A 25,364-nucleotide genomic window follows, 5' to 3' on the forward strand; every position below is an offset into this window, starting at 1 on the left:
CTAACATTAATGAATACTGAAAAAATATATTGTTCAATGTTAGTTGAGGATACGTAACCTGTTGATACGCACCCTTGATACGCCCCCCCTTTTTGAGCGCAAACCATGAAAATGACATACCTGAACTTAAATGGTTGTATTTACTGGACCCTGTGAAGTATGGACACAGTTGTAGTATCTTTTGAAAGAAGACACTTTGGGCTTTATTTCAGAATTAATGTATGTTATGTTTTAAAGTTAGAGAAGATGTTTATAGTAATGGAAATATTTTGTGCTGAACATGTTTTATAATCTAGAAAAACAATAATAAAAGTGCCAAGACAGCCCAGAAATACAATGTTCTCAAAGCCACAAGTCTAAAGAAGTTATGTTTCAAATTTGAAGATGATCTAATAAAAAATGAGGTTCCTGCAGCTTTTTTCTCTGTAAAATCACTGGAAGCGTACAGAGTAAAATTAAGGCTCCACCTTTCAAGACGACACTAAATCTGACTGCACTGCTCGACTATTATGAATAAAACTATGCCCCATTTTTAAAACAGACTTTGGAGACGGGGTCGTTTTGTTTACGGGACTCTAATATATATGATAATATACAGTTTTACAACATGAATGCTGCTCAGATTGCAGTTTGTTGAAGAACTATGACGAAGGGTAATTCTTTCAGGCGAGATCTCATGTAAACAATGGAGAATATATCAATATTTCTCAGATTTATCACTTTTATTGACAAAAAGTGCTTTTGGATGTTTTTCAATGAACGCTTGTCATGGACAATTGACCCAAGTGTGGCAAACTGGATTAATCTGGCGATCGTGTTTTCATAATAAAAGTCCCGTTTTGATATTGCATGTTTTCATTTGTACTCCGGGCACAAATAACTAAATTGCTGTTTCTGGAGGATTGCTATCGTGAAACAGAGATCGATATCAATGTTGAACCCTTAGACCTTTGAAAAGATGTATAATTTGTGAACATTAATTACATATATAGATGGTAAATTATATATTAACCGTAAGCAGAGTGACCTCACCACCGCGTGTGGGGGAATTGCGTATCAACAGGTTAATGCATTTACTAATGTTAACAAATTTAACCTTATTTTTAAGTGCTACTTTTTGGTTACAAACTTACAAACTTAAAGGGTTAGTTCACCCAAAATTTAACTGTAATGGCCGTTCACTGGCTTCCTCTATCCTCTGCGCTTTTGCGTTCGTCACTTCTCACCGGAGCTTACACTACGCCTACGTCATCTGCCAGAACTCGACTCACTTATAAACGCATGGATGGCAGTTAACGGAAGCCAGTGATTATAGTTTATAAAGTTATAAATATGGTTATGCTTAGCTTCAGAAGGCCTTTATTAACCCCCTGGAGCCGTATGGATTACTTTTATGATGGATGGATGCACTTTTTTGGGCTTCAAAATCTAAGGTACCATTCACTCCCATTATAAAGCTTGGAAGAGCCAGGATATTTTTTTTATATAACTCTGTGTTTGGCTGAAAGAAGAAAGTCATATACACCTAGGATGGCTTGAGGGTGAGTAAAATATGGGTTTGTTTTAATTTTGGGGTGAACTAACCCTTTAAGGTGGCTATTCGTTTTTGTTTGTATAGGTTTTGTTTTACAATGTAACTTCTTTTGGGCTGAATTTTGTGACTTAAGAAAACTGTGGCAGTCTATGGGAAAAAAAAAATTAGTAAGCACATTTTGCTTTGAGGTTACTTTTGTGTGACCTTAACAAGCTGTGACATACAAAATGCATATTTTTTTCCACAACAAAGCTGTTCTGAGCGTCAGCTACTTTTTTTTTTTTACCGTTACCGTATTTACAGATTGTTGTTTTTTAAGTGCTGTAAACAAATGTTGCAGTTGTGTTCCGCTGCGTCTCTCAGGGTTAGGGATCAACTTTGTCTCAACTAATTTGTCCCTTTAATTAGCTTAGTAACTTTATAATAAATAGAGTGAGTGGGAGTGCAGATGTGTGTGTGTTAATGTTTATGAAGCGTGTGTTTAGAGCTGGTGTGTCATGTCTGTCGGCAGGTTGCAGGACAGCAGTTCTCTCTCTGGGATGACTATCTGGTCCATGGCCGGCGTGAGGGTCAAGAGGAAATGACCTTGGAGGAGCTGCTGAAACACTTTAAAGCACACATGCTGTCAGCATCATATATTACACACAAAATTTACACTCAACAGTCTATCTCCCCTTTTTTCTTATATACTTTAAGTTTTAAGTTTCATATATATATACACCTACTTTTTCCATGAAATGTAAAAGTTAAAATGAAAAGTTCACATAGTTCAGATTTTTTTTTTTGTGTGTGTGCATGAAATGCATTCATTAGCTGAGCCAAACTTTTTAACAAGAACAATAACAAATACCCAGTAGGCTCACAAACGTGGCGAGATGTCAATAAAAAAATGCATCAACGGAAAAGCACTGTGTTCAGTTTTAAAGGGATAGTTCCCCCAAAAATGAAAATTCTCTCATCATTTACCCACCCTCATGCCTTCCCAGATGAGTTTCTTTCTTCTGCAGAAGAAAATTTTTAGACGAATATCTCAGCTCTGTGGGTCCATACCGCAAGTGAATGGGTGCCAAAATTGTGATGCTCCAAAAAGCACATAAAAGCATCATACAAGTAATCCATACAACCCCAGTTTTTTTAAACCATATCAGAAGTGATATATAATAGGTGTGGGTGAGAAACAGATCAATATTTAAGTCCCTTTTTGCTAGAAATTCTTCTCCCTGCCCAGTAGGGGGTATATGAATCACATTTAAAATACATTTAAACTCAGTTTTTCACAATTCCTGACATTTAATTGTAGAAAACATTCCCTGTCTTAAGTCAGTTAGGATCACTACTTTATTTTAAGAATGTAAAATGTCAGAATAATAGTAGAGAGAATTATTTATTTCAGCTTTTATTTCTTTCATCACATTCCCTGTGGGTCAGAAGTTTACATTTACTTTGTTAGTATTTGGTATCATTGCCTTTAAATTGTTTAACTTGGGTCAAATATTTTGGGTAACCTTCCACAGGCTTCTCACAATAAGTTGCTGGAATTTTGGCCCATTCCTCCAGACAGAACTGGTGTAACTAAGGCCTCCTTGCTTGCACACACTTTTTCAGTTACATTTACATTTATGCATTTGGCAGACGCTTTTATCCAGAGTGACTTACAGTGCACTTATTACAGGGACAATCCCCCCGGAGTTAAGTGCCACAATGGTGGTGGCTGTGGGGATCGAACCAGTGACCTTCTGATTAACAGTTATGTGCTTTAGGGCACTACACCACCACTCCAGTTCTGCCCTCAAATATTCTATCGGACTGAGGTCAGGGCTTTGTGACGGCTACTCAGCCTTTCAGGTTATGTCAATATAGGACTTGTTTTACTGTGGATATAGATACTTGCCAACCTGTTCCCTCCAGCATCTTTACAAGGTCCTTTTCTGTTGTTCTGGGATTGATTTGCACTTTTCGCACCAAACTTCGTTCATCTCTAGGAGACGGAATATGTCTCCTTCCTGAGCGGTGTGATGGCTATGTGGTCCCATGGTGTTTATACTTGTGTACTATTGCTTGTACAGATAAACGTGGTACATTCAGGCATTTGGAAATTGCTACCAAGGATGATCCAGACTTGTGTTTTGTTTTGTTGTTTTTTTTGGCTGATTTCTTTTGATTTTCCCATGATGTCAAGTGAAGAGAGACACTGAGTTTGAAGGTAGGCCTTAAAATACATCCACAGATTCACCTCCAATTCAGTACACCTCCTATCTGGAGCTAATTGGTTAATTGTCTAATGGCTTGACATCATTTTCTGGAATTTTCCATGCTGCTTAAAGGCACAGATAACTTTGTATATATAAACTTCTGACCCACTGGATTTGTGATATAGTCAATTAAAAGTGAAACAATCTGTCTGTAAACAATTGTTGGAAATATTTACTCATGTCATGCACAAAGTAGATTTCCTAAGTGACTTACTTTGGTAAGTTTGACCAAAATTATAGTTTGGGCTTTTAGAGCATAATACTGTAAACACACTCAGACCGATACACTGGAGTGTACACACTGTTGTCCCTTAGTGTGTTTATTTATTTTTGGGATAATGAGAGGTTTCCTTAGGGAGGTACGCAGCCATGATGGTCATTTAAAGACACGCACCTTCATGCTCCCCCTCAATACCAGTCTGTTGATAGATCTCAAGCTTCTTCCTGGGCTCTTCCGGTTGCAACCTAAATTTGTATCAGAGGACAAAGTAAAGCAAAAAAGAAATTGAAATAATTGATTACCCATTGTCAAGTGTTGCTTCTTTCTGTTACAAAAAAAAGCTGCCACTTTGATACATGTTTACTTTGCTCTGAAGAGCAAAATGACTAGTTCACCCAACAAAGGAGATGTTTTAATGAATATCTTGGTTCATCTTTTCCATACAGTGACAGTTACTCACTTAAAAGGGGTAGTTCACACAAAAATGAAATTGTCTTATCATTTACTCATCATCGTGCCATCCCAGATGTGCATGACTTTCTTTCTTCAGCAGAACACAAACAAAGATTTTTAGGAGGATATCTCACCTCTGTTAGTCCATAAAATGCAAGTGAACATTTTTAAGCTCTAAAAAGCATATAAAGGCAGCATAAAAGTTATCCATACGACTCAAGTGTTTAAATTCATATCATAGTAAAAAAAACTTAAATAGTAATCTGTTTCTCACCTACACCTATCATATCACTTCTGAAGACATGGATTTAACCTCTGGAGTTTCATGGATTACTTTTATGCTGCATTTTTTGGAGTTTCAAAGTTTTGGTCACCATTCACTTGCATTGTGTGGACCTCCAGAGCTGACATATTCTTCTAAAAATCTTAACGTATGTAATGAGTAGATCATAAGAGAATTTTCATTTTTGGGTAAACTATTCCTTTCACAGCTTAAAAAGTATCATAAAAGTAGTCCATGCGACTCGAGCAACACATTCCAAGTCTGCTGAAGGCACGCAGTATTTATAGGTGAAAAATAACTTGAATTTTACGTATTTGTCCTGTGAAAAGCTTGTGTTTTAGAGCTAAACAAGGTAATGCGTTAACATGCTTGCAACTGTGAAAAAGCTTTTCTCATGCGCTAATGAATGCGCAACGGACTTCAATTTAATGCTGTTTCCCGACAAGACTTGTCAATTAGAAGAACTGGATTATGATGCATGAGCTGTGTGGACTACTTTTATGATATTTTTAGGTCACTTTTTATGATGTCATTATATTGCAAAGCCGGATTGCAATATTCATACAGGCATGGAACGACACTGGACACCTTTAAACACAATATAAATGCATTTATATTTGGATGACCAGTGTTCGAAGCTGCTCTAAAATAGCTAAAAACACACACCTGTGACAGCACATTAATAATATTGATGCGTCAGTTTACTGCATTGCTTGGCAACCCCAATAAGCCGACCTATATAACTTATCAGGAAAAAACGGTTCACTCTGATTATCAATCATAAGCAGCATACAGCACACACAGTTCCTTCAGTATGCCGTATACTGTGCAGAGTATGCAGATACAAACATGAAATGCATGCAGAAATGCCCTATTTGTCAAAATGTGCACTGCACAACCACACTATTTCTGTATTCCATTTTATTCTGCACATAGCCCATGTTATTTAGGCATAACAGTGACCTTCCTGTTTGTCTCTAATCATGAGTTACAGCCCATGCCACACCCTGTCCCTTACATACTGCAGTGAACTCACACACATTACGAATTACTCCATAAAAGTATAGTCCATATGACTTGTGCACTATATTCCAAGTCTTCTGAAGCCATACAACAGCTTTGTGTGAGGAACATATCCAAATGTGTTAACTCTAATAAATTGGTCCTGCTTTGGTTTGATTAACAACCATGACAATGAAACATAATGTCCAGTTTTAATGTCCACTGTATTTTGCAGAGTGAGATTGCAGCTCACCAGCAGATGTTCGAGATCAGGATGAGGACTGTGAGAAGATCCCGCCCATCAGGTGAAACATCACCAAACTAAAAATGTATCTTTATTCACTCCGATTGTAACAGTCATGAAAATCACTTGAACTAGACCAGAATGCAATTTTGCTATTGGTTAGCTAACATTTGTTAGCTAACATTAGTTTGCTAACATTATGCGGTGGAAGCGACAAGCGTCAAAGGAAAGTCGTTTCAGAAGCGGTGTAAGTTATTGATTTCATGTTGACTTTAGTAATCATGTCTTAACTGCGTGCATAGCATAGAATGTATTTGTTCTGCAGCTGATGAATTTCATTAAAACATCTGTCTAATAGGATTGCCAGCCATCCTGGATTTTCTATGATAGTCCTGGTTTTTCGCCATCTGTCCTGGAAAAATACAACAAAATGTCCCAGAATTTAAATATTTTCCCGATGCATGTAAAGTGAGTCTGACGACATAAAAATGTGTTATTGATAAATATATATATATATATATTTCATGAATATTTTAAGTTTCATTAATATAGTTAAAATGACTCAATTAATTTAGCTGGAATTTGATGTAATTCAAATCCGTATCTAAAAAATAGGCAAAAATATTTTTTGTGTATTGATGTTACTCATTCATTGAAATAAATGTTATACATATTACATTTTTCAATATGAATCAAGGAGCAAACAATCATAAATAATATGTTTTATTTCTTGTATGATGGCCAGCGATACATTTTTCGGACATAGATCAAGCGTCCAGGAATTTTACTTGGCCGAGGTGGCAACCCTACTGTCTATCCACTATCTTCTGTGTTAATATCACTCCCGTGGTTTATTAGTTCCCACCCTCATCCCTTTGTTATGCACCCCATGACTACCCACCCCTTGACTATTGTCATGTATGGAAACAATTACAAAACAATGAAATACAGAGTAAGAGCCGGCTAATCAGGACCCCAAAATGGCGCCAAACGAGCTGTGTCTGCTCCAGTTAATTCATTGAATCACTATTCATTTATTCTTACCTAATTACATTACATCAGTGAGGGTCTTATACAAAAAAACAACTTGAAAGCATTCTGGTTACAAGCTTCCAATTCTAGACTGGAATTCTTGGTACTAAAAACCAAGAAGAGTTTAAATCGTTTGATTATTGAACTTAATATATCTGTGTACATAGCATGTTATTCTGTCAGTCCATCAGTAAAGCCTCATTTCAAAAAGAGCATTTCCTTTCTTGTTCACTACTGGAGCTTTTCCACTGCACGGTACAACTCCTCTCGACTCGACTCTGCTCGCTTTTTGGGGGTTTTCCACTGTGGATTGTACCTGGTACCTACTTTTTTAGTACCACCTCGGTCGAGGTTCCAAGCGAGCCGAGCCGATACTAAATGTGACATCAAAATCCTGCAGATCACTGATTGGTCAGGGAGAATCGTCACTACCAGCGTCACTGGATTTGACGCTGGATTTGACACGCGCCATCAACCCGCTAGTTTTAAAGTTAGCAACAGCGATAGCAGTATCATTTGTTCACGCGACTTTCGAATTGTGAAAAAATAAATAGCTGTGTGCAAAACCACGCCGTGGTCAATAAACAAGGTGCAGACGGTCCACTCGTTAGTGATGAGCTGAAATAAAAGTCTCTCAGGAATTGTTTCAGCTGTTGGCCACACACAGCTACCACCGGACCTACCAACAGTGTAGGGAAAAGTTAAAAAACTTAAAAGTGACTACAGAACCATCAAGAAAAAGTGGAAGTGGTTCGACCAAATGGACGCTATCTAAACGGCGAGCAATGGGAGGGAGAGTGCCCTGTACTGATCCACGATGGAGGATGGTATGTTTTGTTGTTAACTCTATACTCTGCTTGAAAGCTTCACTTTATTTAGCTGACCAGCTACTGGAAGCTTGCTAAAACAACCAGGCCAATTTAACTGTTACACTTGTGTAAAAGCACCATGGAACAACTGCTTTATGCAGCACAAGTAGCTAACAGCTAGCGGTCGTGTTATTGTTTTGATCAGTTTGTGTCATGTTTAAGATGATGTCACGGCAGTAGAGGCGGCGCAACTATGACGATCAGTCTATAATCGCACCCACGTATAGAGGTCGAATTAACTGCAATGGCTCAGAAATGTAAAGAGAGTAGAGTTGAGGCGAGTCAAACCATAACGTGCAGTGGCCATGTTGCTTTAAACTGAGATTTTCCTTGAAATGAAGTGGAACATTTTGCATAGCACATGATAGATTTTCTGCAAAATAACTGGTTATAATGGTATACAGATAAAAAAAAAGCTCATTTAAAGTTGCTTGTGTCTGTTATAAAAACCAAAAGAATTAGAATGACTTCCGTTAACTCAGTAAAAAGGAAGGCAGAAATGTTTCTTTTTTAAATAAAACCATTTATTACAATATTTATGAACACTTAGAAGCATGTTATAGGAAATAATAAGGCAACAATGTATAGGCAATCTCAAAGGATGAGTCTGCTTTCGTAATAAATACATCAGATGTATCCAATGATGTCCTTGCATATGATAGGCTGCCTACTTCCTGTCTTCATAAGAGCACTAAACTGGTAAAAGTCTGATCCCGCTTGGTGCAAACTTGTGTGGGACTGGTGAAAAAATGGCTTTTTGACTTGGAAACCCAAAGGACAAGACATCCGTTTAGCGCAAGTCTCCACCGATTTCCCCCTTGTGATGCCTGTTAGTTTCCGACGCATGTTAACCAGAAAGTCCTTGGCTATTTTACGGCTAACGTTTGGTTTTAGTTCATCAGAATCTGTGCACTCTGGAAGATCCATCCAGTTTTTAATAAGATCTGCAAAACTGTTGTCCCCAAGAACCAAGGGTTGCCGGTTACGTCCTCTGGTTAGCAAAGACGTGGTCCAGTCCTCAGTCTCACTGGCTTCAAATGACGTCCAACGTTCAAGGCAAGCATCTGACGTAGATTTGGGTCGGATTCGGTTGGCGCGGACACAAGCAGATGATGAGACGCGTACATTCCTTGTCCTTCGCAACACCACGCCCTCATCCTTCCACGATGCTTCGGAATATCCAGAATCAAAATCCAGACTTTTCACGCTACACGGGGAACCCTGAGGTAGACGCTCAACGCTAGCTTCCTCCTCCTCCTCCTCTAACGGACTGGCCAAGCAGCAGGCAGAATCGTAGGTGCTGGCATCGCTAACGTCAGATATTCGCAGGTGGCTGAGTTGCTCTCGCTGTTGCACCCTCTTTTGGCAGGCACGCGTTACTGCGTAAGAGCAATTAGGAGGGTCGATGGGTTCAGGAATCTGTTTCAAATCCTGCAGAGATCTCATCCTGTATCGCATCTGGTCCCCGAAACAGTCCCCTGAATTGGGAATGCACAACTGGAATAGACAGAAAAAGAAGAGGTTATTACCTTGGCTAAACTTGATCCCATTGGTTGATAAATACAGATAATCGGTTTGACCGATATATTTTACCAATATTCACACTTTTTACTCAATCGGTCCTTATTATCGGTTTTACCAATAAATTACATTATTTGCTTTGTCTCTAAAGATCTATATCTGTAATGATAGTTGAAGATATATTACAGATAGAAACTTTTCTGCTTAATTGATTCTACAGATAAATACACTATATGTTATGTCTCTTTAGATCTTTTTTTACAGACCACACAAACACAAAAATTTCAATATAAGTATCTAAAATATCGTGAACATTATCAAGTGAAATTTGTATGTTTGTACTGGCATCCCAAGTGTTACCAAGTTGTTTGGACTATGTACTATGGTACTACAATGTTATTCTTTTAAATGCCATACAAATACCATAATGGTAATCCTTCAGTACGTTCCTGTTCCGCAAATTTTTTCAAAGCGTCCAAGAAACATAATCGCCTTGGAATGCCGTGTTTGGACCAGGCAGATCAAACAAAAGCCCTAAATTAGCCAATCAGTCCTATTGGTTTAGATAAAAGGAATCTAGAATTGTACCCGATTTAATCCAGCAGCATCGAATCAACCGACCCTACCACAAACTAGCGAGATCAGCATGATGATTGGGACAAACAAAACACACTCAAATATACAATCCATGTGTCTCGAGGGAGAACAGTCAGAGTATGATGCAGATACATCTGCACTGATTGTGGAAACGGGAAGCAAGAAGAGTCCCTTCCTGGCCACTTTTGGTGAGAAAGAGAGGCCACACTTCTCCCACCACATTAATAAACAGATTGTTGTGGTCAAGAAAGGAAATTATGTCATTTTCAGACAATGCTGCATAATGAAGGCCATTGTTCAAAGTAAACGAATTGGAAATCAACTAATTTTCTACATCAATGTTGACTATTCTTAGTTACGTTTTGGAAACGATGGAGAAAACGAAGGGTGTGTTCACACTTGTATTTGGTCCGGACCAAAAATGAAAATTACATATTTAGTCCTGGTTCGCTTAGCGTTCACACTGGCATTTTTAACACCAAACCTAAAGATACAAAACAAAAGGCATGAGGAAAAAGTCGCAACCTGATTGGACAGCTTTTAGGACGTATATTTTGCCGATGACGGAACTTGCTGAACATCCAAAACAATGCTGGCTGCTGGGCTAAATGCGCTCGTTGGATGTATATATGTATATATGTTGGTATTTTTACCAGCTGAGAAAAACGAAGAGCTAATAAATGTCAAAAGGAGTCAAAACAGCCACAGGAATGCTTGAGGTCAGTATTAGGCAAATTACTTCCTGTTTTTGGTACGTTTAGACGTCTTTGGTCCATGTTGCGTTCATATATCAATCAAACCACACCAGAGTTTGTTTGGAAGTGGACCGAGACCCTCTATTCAGGCGGTCTCATTCCACATGTTTGGTGCGCACCAAGGTTCAGATGGCAGTGTTCACACTTGATCAAATGAACCGCACTAGAGCAATGGCACCTTTTTTTTTAGCTAACTTTGACAAGGGTCTTTTAGTACCTGTATTGTTTGCAAACCACCATTGTCTGGTCTAGAAATGTAGGAATATTCAATACAAGTTAAGCTCTATGAATGCATCTGTGACATACTGTCAATTTACTTTGAATTGCTTCAAATTTTAAAAACAATCAAAGTTCACGTAATAGAAATGTGCTTGCAATGGAAGGTCTTTGAGGCTAGGCACTGCAATGGGATGAACATTATAATACTCATTGTTTCAAAAGTATCACCATGAGTATGACAGAATTCCAATATTTGATTTTTCAACTCCTTTCATGACCATGTTAAGGTGTAAACCAGTTAAGTTTTACATGAAACACGCAAGGATGCCAGAAAAGGACAGTTTATGTACAGAAGAATCCAAACATGGAAATAATCAGTAAAGCACAATTAGAAATTCATCCACCTAGAACAATACTCCCACCACTAACAGGATTATTTAGACTACTTTACATCTTGAATAACATTTTAATACAGAATAATTCATAGAAGCATTTTAAGACTTCCTCCACCCTGTGTTATTTTGAGTGACCACATGGGATCATCCATTAAAATCCCCCAGTTATGACCAGGCTCAGCAATGAAAAGTAATGACATTCCTCTTTTCAGTCTACAATCAAATATTGCATTTAAACAGTAATCCAGATTCCACTCCACACACTTCAACAGCCCAATAAGTCCCTGCTTTCCACAGAAAATGTCCCCCTTGCACTCAAGTGATGTACTTAACTTTCACTTCTGGCTGTAGCCCTTGAGCATTTGGAATTTTTGGGAAATGCTTTTGAAAAGCATAAAAACATCTCTTAATGAATTGGCTTTTAAATTCAACTTGGCTGTAGCCTGCAGAAAGGTTTAAGGCAAAGCAATAGGGCCAATGACTACTCTATGATGTTATCACAGCTGTGAGAACCATTTGGCTCTGATCTGCAAGTGTGTGTATGCGTATGCACGTATGTGTGTGGAAAGCCAGCGGTTGCCAGAGGCCATGAAAAATGCATAGAGTTGGGTGGTGGTTCACCTCCATAGCTACTGAAAACTTGTATTTGATTTTTTATGATCCAGACTTCAGTTCAGGATAGTTTGATATTCCTGAAGGAGGCATCTCCTTAGATCTACATGCATTTGTCACCTGAAGATTTGCATTTAAATGGAAAAATATATGAATATTACTGCAGTAAAAGCCTGCATAAGAACAAACATATTCATGAAAACACTTTAAAAATGGGTCAAAACAAAGCTTTCGAGATCCTGTACTGACATTCTTGTGGAAGTGCTCACAATTGTCTCTTACATTTTTTTTTTTTTTTACCAAAGTTACGATAGTTCTTGCTGAAATACCAATGTATGTGTATATATATGTGTGTGTGTGTGTGTGTGTGTGTGTGTGTATGTATATATATGTATGTGTATATATGCATGCATGTATGTGTATATATATGATATAGCCTATATATGCATGCACAAACACACATACATACACACATAAATATAGTTAGGAGAACAGTTGGTTCTAGTACATAAACAACTAATAGATCACATTCTGCCAACATAAATCATACAAGATTCTCCAATAAGGCCGATAAATGGTTTTGTACCTTATATAGGCTAAATTATTTATATAAAAACCAAAATGTATAAACGATCGATTTACAAATCTAAGACATAACCCTTGTAAATAACATCTCCATAACATCTTCAGATCCTACAACTGTCTGGACTGAAAGAACTGTCACACAAGTGACACTGAACTAAAAACACTTACCATGTTTATTATTCGTCTGTCGAGTTTTAGTCCGCTTTGGTGTATTTTGTTTCCCCTGAAAAAAGATGGATGTTGCATTTACTATATTTTATATCTGTGTTTATGCGTATTTAAATAATAAACAAAGGCTTTAGGGCGTTTGAGACACTTACCACTTGTGATAAAAACAAAATCCAAGATTTATAAAGTGCTCCGAAATTATAATAAACGCTCCAAAATTCGTCTCGCGTCTCTATCAGTGAATGCGCGTTAAACTGTGAGCGCTGAGCGCTTTTAAACGCGCCGTCAGATTCTTGCGATCCTCTCAACCAATCAGCGACGCGCGTCACACCGCTAACCAATAGCAGAGCGAGAAGTGAAATCTTAAGGCAGAAAAAGCGCTTCAGATTTTTATTTTCAATCAGCTTTTTATTAAATATTATTTTATTTACATATGTGAATTTTCTTTTTTTTTTCTCACATATATATATATATATATATATATTGTATAAAAAAAAATTATTACATTTTTTTTACGTGCTTTTTTATGTTTATTTTGTCAATTAAAAAAGTGTACTGGACAGACTGATAGCACAAAACAATATTGAGGATTCCATTTAAAAACAAACAATAGCAAAAAAGTACCATGAGATGCCATGTAAACAGGCATAACCATCACCCATTTTATGAATACATTTGGATTTTTGACATTAATAGCTTTTCCTGATTGTTTATTGGCTTGAAAGGCTGTTATCAGTTAGTTTAAACAGCTGGATTGTCAATGATTTTGAGTTATTTACTAGGCAAAGAGTGCCTCTGCTTCCATCATGTGGTCATGTAATACAAATACAGAGGCTCTTAAAATGCATGTTCCACCATACAAAGCGTGCAAAGGACTATTATTTCCGAACACGTCATCTGGATTTTAATAGATTTGCCATTAGGTGTTTCTGAGGTCTTTCTCCCTGGTGATCCTTTCAAAACTTCTATTAATTACTGTCAATAAGACAAACGTGATGAGTTTGTTTTCCTCCTGCAGCATCGATGATGATGATTATTATATTTAAAGTGACTTCAAAAGTGAAATCTTTCAGTAAATGATATATGTATATTTTAATGTAAAGGCTAAGCATATTAATTACTTGTGATAAGTAGAAATGTATGTTACTGTACATTTATTCATTGTGGCTGTTTTATGTTTTAGTGTTGAAGATGAGTGAGTGGTGGTGTAGTGGTCTAAGCACCATAACTGGTAATCTGGTGATCAGAAGGATGCTGGTTCGATCCCCACAGCCACCACCATTGTGTCCTTGAGCAAGGCACTTAACTCCAGGTTGCTCCGGGGGGATTGTCCCTGTAATAATTGCTCTGTAAGTCGCTTTGGATAAATGTGTCTGCCAAATGCATAAATGTAAATGTAGATACAAAAAGGTTCCTAACTTACATATGCAGTTAAAAAATATCTACAAACTTTTCTGCTCATCTTACTAACAAAACACTGAAACATCTTGTTTTTATTGTGCAGTAAAATAATAAAAAAGCAGCCTAACATGTGCTGTAAAAATGTTTTTGGGTAATTGACAAATAATTTTATCTAAGACAATAAAAGAAATATGTCAGGTTTGTACAAATGTAACCTTTGTGTCCATGTTGGTTTCATACACGTTTGGAAAAAACGTTGACAGTATTTTCTACCAAAAAATGTCAAGTAACCATCATATAAAAGGTATTAAAATACTTGAATTGCACCTTGAACACATGTACACAAATCTTTTTTTTTTATTATTACTAATTACAAATATCAATATTTTATCTTAGGGTTACTCCTTTTAATGTATATTAAAAAAAGTCAAAATATCCATTATAATTTAAACTTCCACCTGGCTTTAATTTGGTAGACAAGTATAAAAAAATAAAAATATCAGATTTATTTTTTTATACATTTTACACTGCTTAAAACTCTTTCATTGTGTTATATTTACTTGTTTGTTTTGTCCGTATCGGAACGGTTACACCACTTGCAGTATTTTCTCTTTAAGTCACACATATGCAAGTAAAATCACTGAACTCAGTATTTGAAAAAAATGTTCATCATAGCAGAAGTGTATTCAAGTATTTGTTTTGTGTGAAAATCGTTTTTAATGTATTTTTGGAATAACAAAAAAAAAGCTACAAATGTGTGCTGCAAACAAAAATATGATTTCTTGAGTAAACCATTTTTTATTATTTCTTGCTTAACTTTCTATGTAAAATGTGCATCAAAACATGTCTGACATTTTCAATGTGTGCAAGACAAGACACTTACATACCAACTTTTTTCAACGCAATCATTTATTGTATTTATATATTAACCCAAAGACTGTAGTCTAATTTTCTATCACTCTTAAAATGTGCTTGACACTTGTGCACTTTGATAGCATGAATAAAACCAGCCCTATGTTCTACAGACAGTGGAAACAGAAGGCACCGTGAGCAAAAGAAGGGATGATACAGCAACAACAAACAAGAAATGTGTGGACGGATATAAATATTAATTGTCAGTCAAAGTCAAGCTATTAGAACGTGTCAAGACATTTCATTAGCTGTAGGAATGCTACGCTGCGTTCTGGAGTACGCGAGCAATTTCATATGGTCCGTCATGCAATAATATACAGTTTGAGTCAGGGATGAAGGTTCAGTGGTGAAGTTTTACAAAAGTGATATCTCATTGACTCTGTGAGCTCACACTAACTTTACAAAATAAGCATTTTGCCATCGAGTTTAACAAAATGAGCACATCCATAAAAGAAGCGAATGCATTTATAGCAAAGTCCTCGCCCACCCCTGTCTTTAACCTGTCAAAAACAAAGTTTGAAGGGTAATACAAACAAATATCAGACCATAATTCTGACTCTTGTCTCATTTCTTTTAAGGCAGAAAATAACCACAAAATGTAATATTTACAAATTGAGAACAGGATTTAAAATGAGGTTCAGGGAAGGCGGATGGTGTGTTGGACTCCGGTGACGTTTCTCTTCTCCTTGTTCACAAGTCTTTTTCAGGTTACCACATTTATTAAAAAAACCAAATAATCGGATACTAATAGGAAGTTGAAGCATTTTGTGTATAACACATTGATCAGGTCCACCAAGTAGTTTACACCATCCTGAGGAACAATCAGAACAAAATCATCAAGATCAAAAAGCTTTTGCATGTATTGATTTTAATGTCAACATGAAATGGCATTTGTAACACGTTTAACATCCATTATGTGACACTTTCGACTGAAACCGAATATGTTGGACAAGACTTGATTTTATCTATCAGGAATTGATTGGACTATTTACTGGTATATGCACTCTTTTAAAAGAAGATTATAAAAGACAAACAAACATTTAGTTTTCTTCTGAATTATTTGCACTGTTGAAAGTTAATCGGGTCTATTATGATGTCATGTTGATTTCAAAAGTGTGATGCAATGGACGATGTGTGTTAACCTCGTTTATTCTCTTGGCCGCAATCATTAAAAAAGGCCGCAATCCTTCAGGTTGTTTTTAATGATGACGTCAGTGACGGCGTCAAACACAAACTGCACGTTCTTAGTGTCAGTAGCGCAGGTGAAGTGGGTGTAGATTTCCTTTGTGTCCTTTTTCTTGTTGAGATCCTCGAACTTGGACTGGATGTAACTGGCAGCCTCGTCATATTTATTGGCTCCTATATTTAACAATTGTGCAGAAAAACATAGTCAGGTGTTTACCTGAATGTTCTTGTTACTGCAACATTGAGTTTTCTTATTTAAACCTTTGAAAATAATTTAATAAATGCATAATGTCTTGTTTTGTCTCATGCACCAATGGGACCATTTGTTTACGGAATGAAGCAAGCACTTAAAAGAACATTAAGAACATATTATGTTTTTTTTAATTATTTATGTAAAAGAATGCTGTTAATACAGCTTAACTTTTATTGGAGCATTCCTTGAAACAAGGCTAAAATGCCATGTGTTCAGCTTTAGGGGATGGGGACAGACCTGAATATTCAGGGTAGCAGATGGTGAGAGGGCTGTGCGTGATCTTCTCTTCAAACAGATCCTTTTTATTGAGGAAGAGGATGATGGAGGTCTCTGTGAACCACTTGTTGTTACAAATGGAGTCAAACAGCTTCATGCTTTCATGCATGCGGTTCTGAAACAAGAGGGGAATGATGTTTAATGTGCAAAGGTGTTGTGCAGCAACACAACACAAGAGAGTGCTGTTAGCACGTCTTGTCTTAAAGGGATATTACCCAAAAAAATCTAAATCCTGTCATCATATATTCAGACTCATGTCACTCAAAACATGTCTCTCTCATATCCTGTTCTCGTCCTAAAGCGTGTATATATATATATATATTAGGACGAGAACAGGATATGATTGGAAATGACGCTCAATAAAAATACTCTGCTTTTTCTTTTACTTCAAACACCACTCAAAGCATGCTCACTGAACACATTTTATATGGGGCAAAAGTTGAAATGATGCCACAACTCTTGGACAGTCATACTTTTTGAAAAAAGGACAGAAATCATGTTCACACAATCATTTTTTAAATGTTTGTTTATTTCATTTGGTTTATATTAATATAATTTTAAACATGTTATAATTTGTATTTGTTGAATGAATTCTCAGTTCAAGGATAAAATAGTAAAATCTATACATAAAAGGCATTTGAAAAGTACCAGAAAATAATTGATAAAGACCTGGTAAAAGGTTTTAATGAGACCTTCAAATAGCAAAAAGAAAAACATTGAAATATGTCAGTTTTAATATAATAACACATGGGGCATGTAATTGCTTGAAGTTGAAGCCATATATGAATATAAACTCCCTTTTAAGGCTTGGCAGATTTCCACATTACAGAATAATAATCAAGTCATCAAACTATGAAATACCACAAATGGTAGCACATGCTAACCTCAGTGTCACCGCTCAGACACATGATACATTTATATTATTTTGATAAATAAGAACTAATGCTCACCATCTCTTCATCTTCTGCTAGCACCAGGTCATAAGCGCTCAAAGCCACACAGAAGATGATGGCTGTGACTCCTTCAAAGCAATGGATCCATTTCTTCCTCTCTGATCGCTGACCTCCAACATCAAACATCCTGGGGGGGGGGCATGAAAAGGCCAGAGAATCAGAAAGTGCTAAAAGGTGGAGAATAATTTATGATGAAAGCACACTTTGTCTCCTTCAGATGACCATTAAGATTTCATGAGAGTCTGGCAAGAACAAACATCTCTTTAATTATCTTTTAATGCCCATTCAGATATAAGAAATAATGACCTCTACGCATCCATTACTCTCAGAGGTCATAACTCACTCTCTCTCTCATTTTTTTCCCCCCTGAAGAAATTATAATTGTTTTTTCTTGTTTGTTTTTTGGCATACAAATCTTAAGACTTCCAGGACAATTTGACCCATTTGAACATTTTACACCAATTTACATCCACTTTAACTTTTCGGCCTGAAACTTTATAACATCCTCTACAGAGGTGACCTGAACTTGGAAATGTAATTTGTTTTTACATTTCATGTATTTATAAACAAAGCTACCCAAGAAGTTCTTCCGGGTCAATTTGACCCGACTGATAAGTGAGTCCAAAACGTTGTCTGTAATTACACTCATATTTCTGACCCAGACACACCCGCCAACCCATCCGTAAACACACACACTTACAAAAATACATACTGTACATACATATATTCTAATGTAAATTTAGAGCATTTTCAGCATAATTAGTGAAAGGTTAGTTATTGTTGATAAAACAGTTGTTAGGAAGAATATTTGCTAATTGTTACTGTTGAACTGTGATTTAAAGAGCCGGGTCAACTTGACCCGGTGAGATTAAATGTGGAACTTGATCTTTAAGACCATTCAAGGGTTAAACATTTAAAATCTACTTTGTAAAAAATGCCACAATCTCCCCCTTTAAACATACTATATGTTTTTAAAACACTTAGAAATACTGTATATATATATATATATATATATATAGCCCAGCCCTAACTGACAAGTGTTATTTATACCTCATTGATGTGTGTGCACACAAAATCACACATCTGAAAGAGGTGCTTATAGCCAAACACAGCAAGAAATGTTTCTCACTTGAAGTGCAGATCTTTAAAAGTGAAATGCGTCTCCACGATCCCTGTGGTTTTCACTCTGGTCCTCAAAACATCCTGCTGGGAGGGAATGTAGTCCATCCGCGCTATCCTGTCCAGATCGTTCAGATAACTGCACAAACACGCACACACACACACAAACAGCAGAGATAAATAAATGTAGTATAAAATAGTCTTAAAAAGCACATTTTTGTCAAGAAAACATAAAATCGTTTTCTCAATTGCTTTGCTGAGTACAGCATAAAATCTTCTTTCATTTACCATATATTGTGATATGTGGGCAGAAACCTCATGTTTGTATTCACTGTATCTGTGCAGATTTTAGTGATTCGACACCTGCTTCAAATGTTAGATAAGGCTTGTTTATGTAGTTTTGTCTTACGCTTCAGAACAGAATACTAGTGCATTGCCCCACACACACTCTCTCTCTCTCGCTCTCTCTCTCTAAATATGTGCAAAAATCTGCATTGTTTAGCCTTTTGATCTTTCATTAAAAAAAAAACCTTTATTTGAAGTAAAACAATTGAAACAGAAGAAATATCACATTAAATAAATATTTTTCTCCAAAACACATTGGCCATAATTGGCCACTACTCTATATGTGTTCACTCACACAAAGAAGTAGAACATACATTAAGTAATATATATATATATGTATGTTAATGGCATCAATTTAAAACACATTATATAAATTATAATATAAATGTAATATCAGTTTCACAAAACCTCCTGCAGTTCCATCATGTACCTGTAGATGTTTGCGAACCTTCAGTTGGGACATCCTGGCTTATTGCATACTGCATTGTAACCTGCCTACTATTTTTTAAAAACCGTAAATAATGTTCCATGCTTAATATTTTAAAACAATAGTATGCTGCATTGTGGTCACATGACCTCACAAGCATGTTTAATTCAGCAAGTGAGGTCCAGCAAATAATTTGGAAATACATAATTATTTTCAATATTGGTGTAAAAATGCTCTTAACTTCTACTTATTTTTTTTTTTTACTAGGTGCATTATTTATTTTATACGAATAAAATGCATACTGTAAATGGTTTTACATACTGCAAAATAGTATGAGTAGCTGGTCATTCTTTCAGGTGTATATTTAATCAGTGAAGGTGAGGAATTTAACTGATCCAAGTAGAGTTTGATTTCAGTCCAGCCTTAAGAGGTTTCAGCATCACAACAGCTGACTGAGGGGGAAGTAGACTTTGACTGGAGGTCATAAATAGTCCTATTAGCTCAGTGAGCCATCACTGTTGGACAGACTACAGGCTTGCGCACTTTGCTAACTGTGAGCATTTCTATGGCAACCCTGATGCAACACTGACCTTTCACATAAATTATTCAGGATGAAAAATTAGGTCATACTTTAGGATCTCTATGAAATACAATAGGGCATGTGTGAAATTATTATAACTATGATTTGAAGAGCTGAAATTTGACACATCACCCTTATGGATTAATCTCATGAAGCATGGGACATGTCTGGTTATATTTCACACAAAATTGAAAGAAATTAACCATTAAAAAGTAAACATTAAAATGATGTACTTGCATTGTAACACGGTCATGACAGTTCAGCATGAAATATTGATCTGATATATTGAAATTATGCATTTAATTTAAAATTTAAATAATTAGTACTGTCATTAAAGATAAAGTGCGTCATTTCTGGGTCTCTCTTCATTGGCTACCAGTCAAGTTTAAGATTGATTTTTACACTTTTGCTCTTGGTGTTTAAGGCCCTCCATAGTCTTGTTCCCCAATACCTATCTGACCTTCTTCAGCCAAGGTCAAGTGATCATCTTCTTTTATCTGGTTCTCCCAAATCTAAATGGGATCAGGATTTTTCTTTTGCGTCTCCGAAGCTCTGGAAAAGCCTACCTTTTGACGTTAAAGCATCTCCCTCTTTTAAATTATTAAATCAAGCTTAAAAACACATCTATACTCTTTAGCTTTTGACATAAATTGATGTTGTATTTTATATATATATATATATATATATATATATATATATATATATATATATATATATATATATATATATATATATATATAGCATGCTTTTCTAATTGTGCAACACTTTGGGTAAACTTCCATTGCTTTTAAATGTGATATAAGAATAAACTTTGTCTTGACTTTGACTATAATTCATTAAATAGTGGAATTCCTGCTGAAGAACTACACTACTAATGATCCTGAAAAGAAACATCCACTAATCAAAGGCAACAAACTGCTGCAATAGAGCTCTGCAGTCTCCCTGCAAACAAATTATATATTTATATATTTAGCAATAAAGTTAAAATATATTGTTTGTATACTTATAATGCAATACTATTCTTTACAACTACTAAATACAGCTTCACTAATAATCTTCCAGATTTGTCTCAAATACTTAGTACGCCAAAAGGTACAGAAGAACTTGATGTTGTCACAGGAAATATGGATAGTCTTCTCTAGCACTCTAGATAATGTTAATTAAAGAAAGTTAAATGTAAAAATCCTGCACCATGGTACAATGATCACACTCATGTTCTCAAGAGAGCGGCTCGGAAAATAGAGCGTAAATGGAAGAATACAAAATTAAAGGTAGTTTGCCCTGCATGGAAATTTTGTGTCTCTAACTACAGACAGGCTCTAAAACTGCCAGGTCAGCATATTTGAGCTAACTCATAGAAAATAACCACAACAATCCTATGCATTTATTCAGTACTGTGGCTAAATTGGTTAGGAATCAAACTTCGATTGAACCTAAATATTCCATCGCAGCATAGTAGTAATGACTTTGTGTGAATTTCTTCACTTATAAAATCGAAATAATCAGAAACAAAATTGGAATTATGCATCCGTCTGCCACAGCAACCCAGAAGACAACTTCAAGCCTTTGCTGTTATAGGTCAGGAAGAGCTAACAAAAATAATCAAAACCAATAACATTTATTTTAGACCCAATACTGACTAAACTCCTAAAAGAGTTGTTTCCTGTAATCTCAGAACCTCTTCTTAATATTTTTAACTCCTTACGACATGTCCCAAGAAACATTAAACTGGCAATTATCAAACCGCTTATAAAGAAACCACTGCTTGATCCAAAAGTATTGGCTAATTATATGCCGATTTCAAATCTCCCATTTATGTCGAAAATACTACAAAATGTAGTGTCTTCCCAACTATGTTCATTTTGAATAAAAGAATTTCAGTCATGATTTAGGCAACATCACAGTACAGAGATTGCACTTAGAGTTAAAAATGACTTGCTCTTATCATCTGATCGTGACTGCATTTCTCTTCTAGTGCTTTTAAATAAATTCCAATAAAACAGAAGTACTAATTATTGGAACAAAAAAGACGCTAAAATATATTCTGACTCTTGATGGATGTACTGTAATGTCAACTTCTACAACAAAAATATAAGTGTTATATTTCATAGCAATCTAACCTTTAAAAAACACATTTTCAACATTTGTAGAACTGCATTCTTCCACCTCAGAAATACTGCTAGTGCTGATACATGCTATCTGTTTCTGATGCCAAAAAACTAATTGATGCATTCATGACCACAAGACTAGATCATTTTAATGCATTACTAGGAGGATGTACTGCAGGTTTAATAAACTTCACTTGCAGAAATGCACAAAATGCAGCAGCTAGTGTGCTAACTAGAACCTAGAAATATGATCATATCAGCCCCATTATATAGGCGTAACATTGGCTACCGCTTACGTTTCAAAATTAATTTAATTTTCTGTAATTAAAATTCTGTTAATTACTTACAAAGCTTTGAATGGTCTAGCTTCTTAAGTACATAAGTGACCTATCATGCGTAATCATCCATAATGCTCACTATGATCGCAAAACTCCAGCCTGTTAAGAATACAGAGAATATCAAAATCAACAAAAGGAAGGAGATCATGTTCATATTTGGCTCCTAAACTATGGAATAGTCTTCCTAGCAGTGTTCGGAACTCAGACACACTCTCTAAGTTTAAGTCTAGACTAAAGACTTATCTATTCAGCCAGGCATACACCTATTTTTCCCTCAATTCACAGTTATGCTGCTTTACTTAGGTCTGCAGGAACCAAAAAGACTTCTTATTCTTTAACCTTGCTTTAAGGTGAATAGCATCTACCTTAATTTTATTCTATTTCTTTCCCTGTCTAAATTATATCCCTAAGGATACCAGAGCCTGCCAGGTCCATCTCCAGTCCTGCCTGATATCCGACTCCCAATGTGTTGCTAAGTGATGATGACCAACTGCAGCATGTGCCAGCCAGACTTTTTATGAAGGATTTTATTAACTCCCTATGGAATAAAATGAATGGGGAAAAACTTTAGGAACAAAGATGGCTAAAAAAAAGTGAGTGGGCACTTTTGCACTCTATAGGAGAGAAAGAAGAAAAAAAAAAACAGGAAAATTGTAAAGTATACACCATAGTACTTTTGATGTAATTCCTTTAATTTATGCTGATTTTAATAAATAAATAAAAACTCTGTGCCTAGAAGGGTTATTTGAATTTTTTTTCCTAGGGTAAAGTAGGACTCAAAGACGTGTTTTTGTGGCATTCACCCATATATATATTCACAAGCATGTGGCAAATTATTTCATGCCTTTATTCTGTGGAAACAGTCTCCAAGTCAGCATGACAGAGGACATGCAGAAATATGCCCATGATCACGGACCGATCAGCTCTAATCTTCACCTCTGTTCCCTGTGGCACACAGCGCATATGCATGTCAACACAAATATCATCAATATCATGCAGCATTTCTCTACCGTTTTCGACATCTGAAGCACACAGAATCAATCCATCTAAATGACATACTCGGAAATGCCTTGAGGTAGGTGTCCACTATAAAATGCTTTTGATAATGCGGAGAAGACAATTTAGAAGGATACAGAAGTGATTAAGGAAAAACTTTTTCAAAATCAACACTAAAAATGTTCGCCTTCGCAATCCATTGTATTTCTTTATATGACGTATATCCTCTAAGTGACACAGGATATTCAGCGGGGTGGAATATATTTTAATATGCCAGGTCTCTATAGTAAGTGGTCTCTATATGACGGATGGTTGGAGGGGAGGGCGTTAGCCGAAAAGGAAAGTCGTTTCAGAGGCAAAGTTATTACATTAAAATGAAAGTTTATAAAAATTCAAATTAAATTATTTGAAATAATGTGGCCTGATCATGTATTGCATCTTTTTTGGTGAATGTCTAACATCTCCTTTTGTGTTCAATGGAAGTCATACAGGTTTGTAACAACATGAGGATGAGTAAATGATGACAGAATGTTCATTTTTGGGTAATCTGTCCCTTTAAACCAACAAAGCACAACACTTCTACAAATTCAAAGTAAAAAACATCTGCATGTATTGAGGAACGTTTAAATGACACTGATCACCGAACAAGTAAATATTCAAGAATCGCAGTATTTCATTCATAAATGAAGGACCCAGAATATTCCCTAGTTAATTCCCATTTCTCATAAATTCCCTATTTAAGTAATAACAACAAAAAACACTTGTCTGATTTTTATCTTCAGTGCTAGCTTTTATAATACTTCAGCTACTCTTGAAACTTGGCATTGCGATACTGCATATACAGTTGACTTTTGTATGACAAATTGATTGTTGTGTTCCTCATTTGCAAATCACTTTGGATAAAAGTGTCTGCTTGATCACCAAATGTACATGTAAATTTCATGCATGTTCAAGCTTTTTTCCTAGAATGACAGTGTTTTCCCCACAGCAGTGCTTTTAAATGGGCATCACTTCAGAAGGTTTCAAGAAGCAGATCATATGATGGACAGAGAGAGAGTGCCGGGGCTTTCTGCTGTTTAGCCCGAGGTGTGTGACAGCCTATCTGCCCAACAACATCAATGTTTCATATCAGGGATGAAAGGAATGTTGAAAAGTCAAGAGAGTGAAGATTTCTTCATCTGATCTCCTTCAAGAGTTACACTGTGCTGCAAGAAAATCTTCTTAACCTTAAATCTCATCCTGTTCGAGGAACTATTTTTAAAGGGATAGTTCACCCAAAAATGAAAGTTCTCTCATCCTTTACTCACCCTCATGCCATCCCAGATGTGTTTGACTTTCTCTCTGCTGCTGAAAAGAAATGAAGATTTTTAAAGGAATATTTCAGCTCTGTTGGTTCATACTATGCAAGTGAATGGTGGCCATGGAACTTTGAAGCTCCAAAAATCACATAAAAGCAGCTTAGAAGTAATCCATAAGACATAAGTTCACGAGAGGACCGAGTTCTTTTTATTTAGTTTTTTGCCGATTCGCATTCTTTGTTCATTTCGCCACTTACTGGGCAGGGAAGAGAAAAAAAAGAGGGATAAAGGAATAAATGAATCGCATTTGTACAACATCCCAGTAAGTGGCAAAATGCACAAAGAATGCGAATCGGCAAAAAAACTAAATAAAAAGAACTCGGTCCTCTCGTGAATGTGCAGAAGGCTGATCTTCTAGTAAAAAAAGACTTA

At 36.1% G+C, this 25,364-nt stretch overlaps 3 protein-coding genes across 3 annotated transcripts in view; 1 reads left to right on the forward strand and 2 right to left on the reverse strand.

The window, feature by feature from the left end:
* The window catches only part of LOC127653782 (ubiquitin-like modifier-activating enzyme 1), a 42,120-nt gene extending 36,067 nt beyond the window's left edge, over positions 1 to 6,053 (forward strand). Inside the window, exons 7-8 of the mRNA XM_052140548.1 lie at positions 2,046 to 2,158; positions 5,993 to 6,053. Of these exons, the coding sequence (XP_051996508.1) occupies positions 2,046 to 2,158; positions 5,993 to 6,053 (174 nt within the window). The remainder of the gene's footprint in view (positions 1 to 2,045; positions 2,159 to 5,992) is intronic.
* Positions 6,054 to 8,414: 2,361 nt separating this feature from the next.
* LOC127654212 (PAK4-inhibitor inka2-like) lies at positions 8,415 to 12,980 on the reverse strand. The gene is made up of 3 exons (XM_052141301.1): positions 12,894 to 12,980; positions 12,742 to 12,796; positions 8,415 to 9,386 (listed from the first exon to the last, which is right to left on the reverse strand). The coding sequence occupies exons 2-3, from the start codon at positions 12,742 to 12,744 to the stop codon at positions 8,517 to 8,519; spliced, it is 873 nt and encodes a 290-aa protein (XP_051997261.1). The 5' UTR covers positions 12,745 to 12,796; positions 12,894 to 12,980; the 3' UTR covers positions 8,415 to 8,516.
* A 1,946-nt stretch (positions 12,981 to 14,926) lies between these two features.
* LOC127654434 (guanine nucleotide-binding protein G(i) subunit alpha-2) overlaps positions 14,927 to 25,364 on the reverse strand; it is a 63,676-nt gene continuing 53,238 nt past the window's right edge. The window contains exons 5-9 of the mRNA XM_052141632.1: positions 18,851 to 18,979; positions 17,719 to 17,848; positions 16,730 to 16,883; positions 16,197 to 16,413; positions 14,927 to 15,865 (exon numbers count right to left, since the gene is read on the reverse strand). Of these exons, the coding sequence (XP_051997592.1) occupies positions 16,223 to 16,413; positions 16,730 to 16,883; positions 17,719 to 17,848; positions 18,851 to 18,979 (604 nt within the window). The 3' untranslated portion in view covers positions 14,927 to 15,865; positions 16,197 to 16,222. The remainder of the gene's footprint in view (positions 15,866 to 16,196; positions 16,414 to 16,729; positions 16,884 to 17,718; positions 17,849 to 18,850; positions 18,980 to 25,364) is intronic.

This window comes from Xyrauchen texanus, chromosome 13, assembly GCF_025860055.1.
Source record: "Xyrauchen texanus isolate HMW12.3.18 chromosome 13, RBS_HiC_50CHRs, whole genome shotgun sequence".
NCBI lineage: Eukaryota > Metazoa > Chordata > Actinopteri > Cypriniformes > Catostomidae > Xyrauchen > Xyrauchen texanus.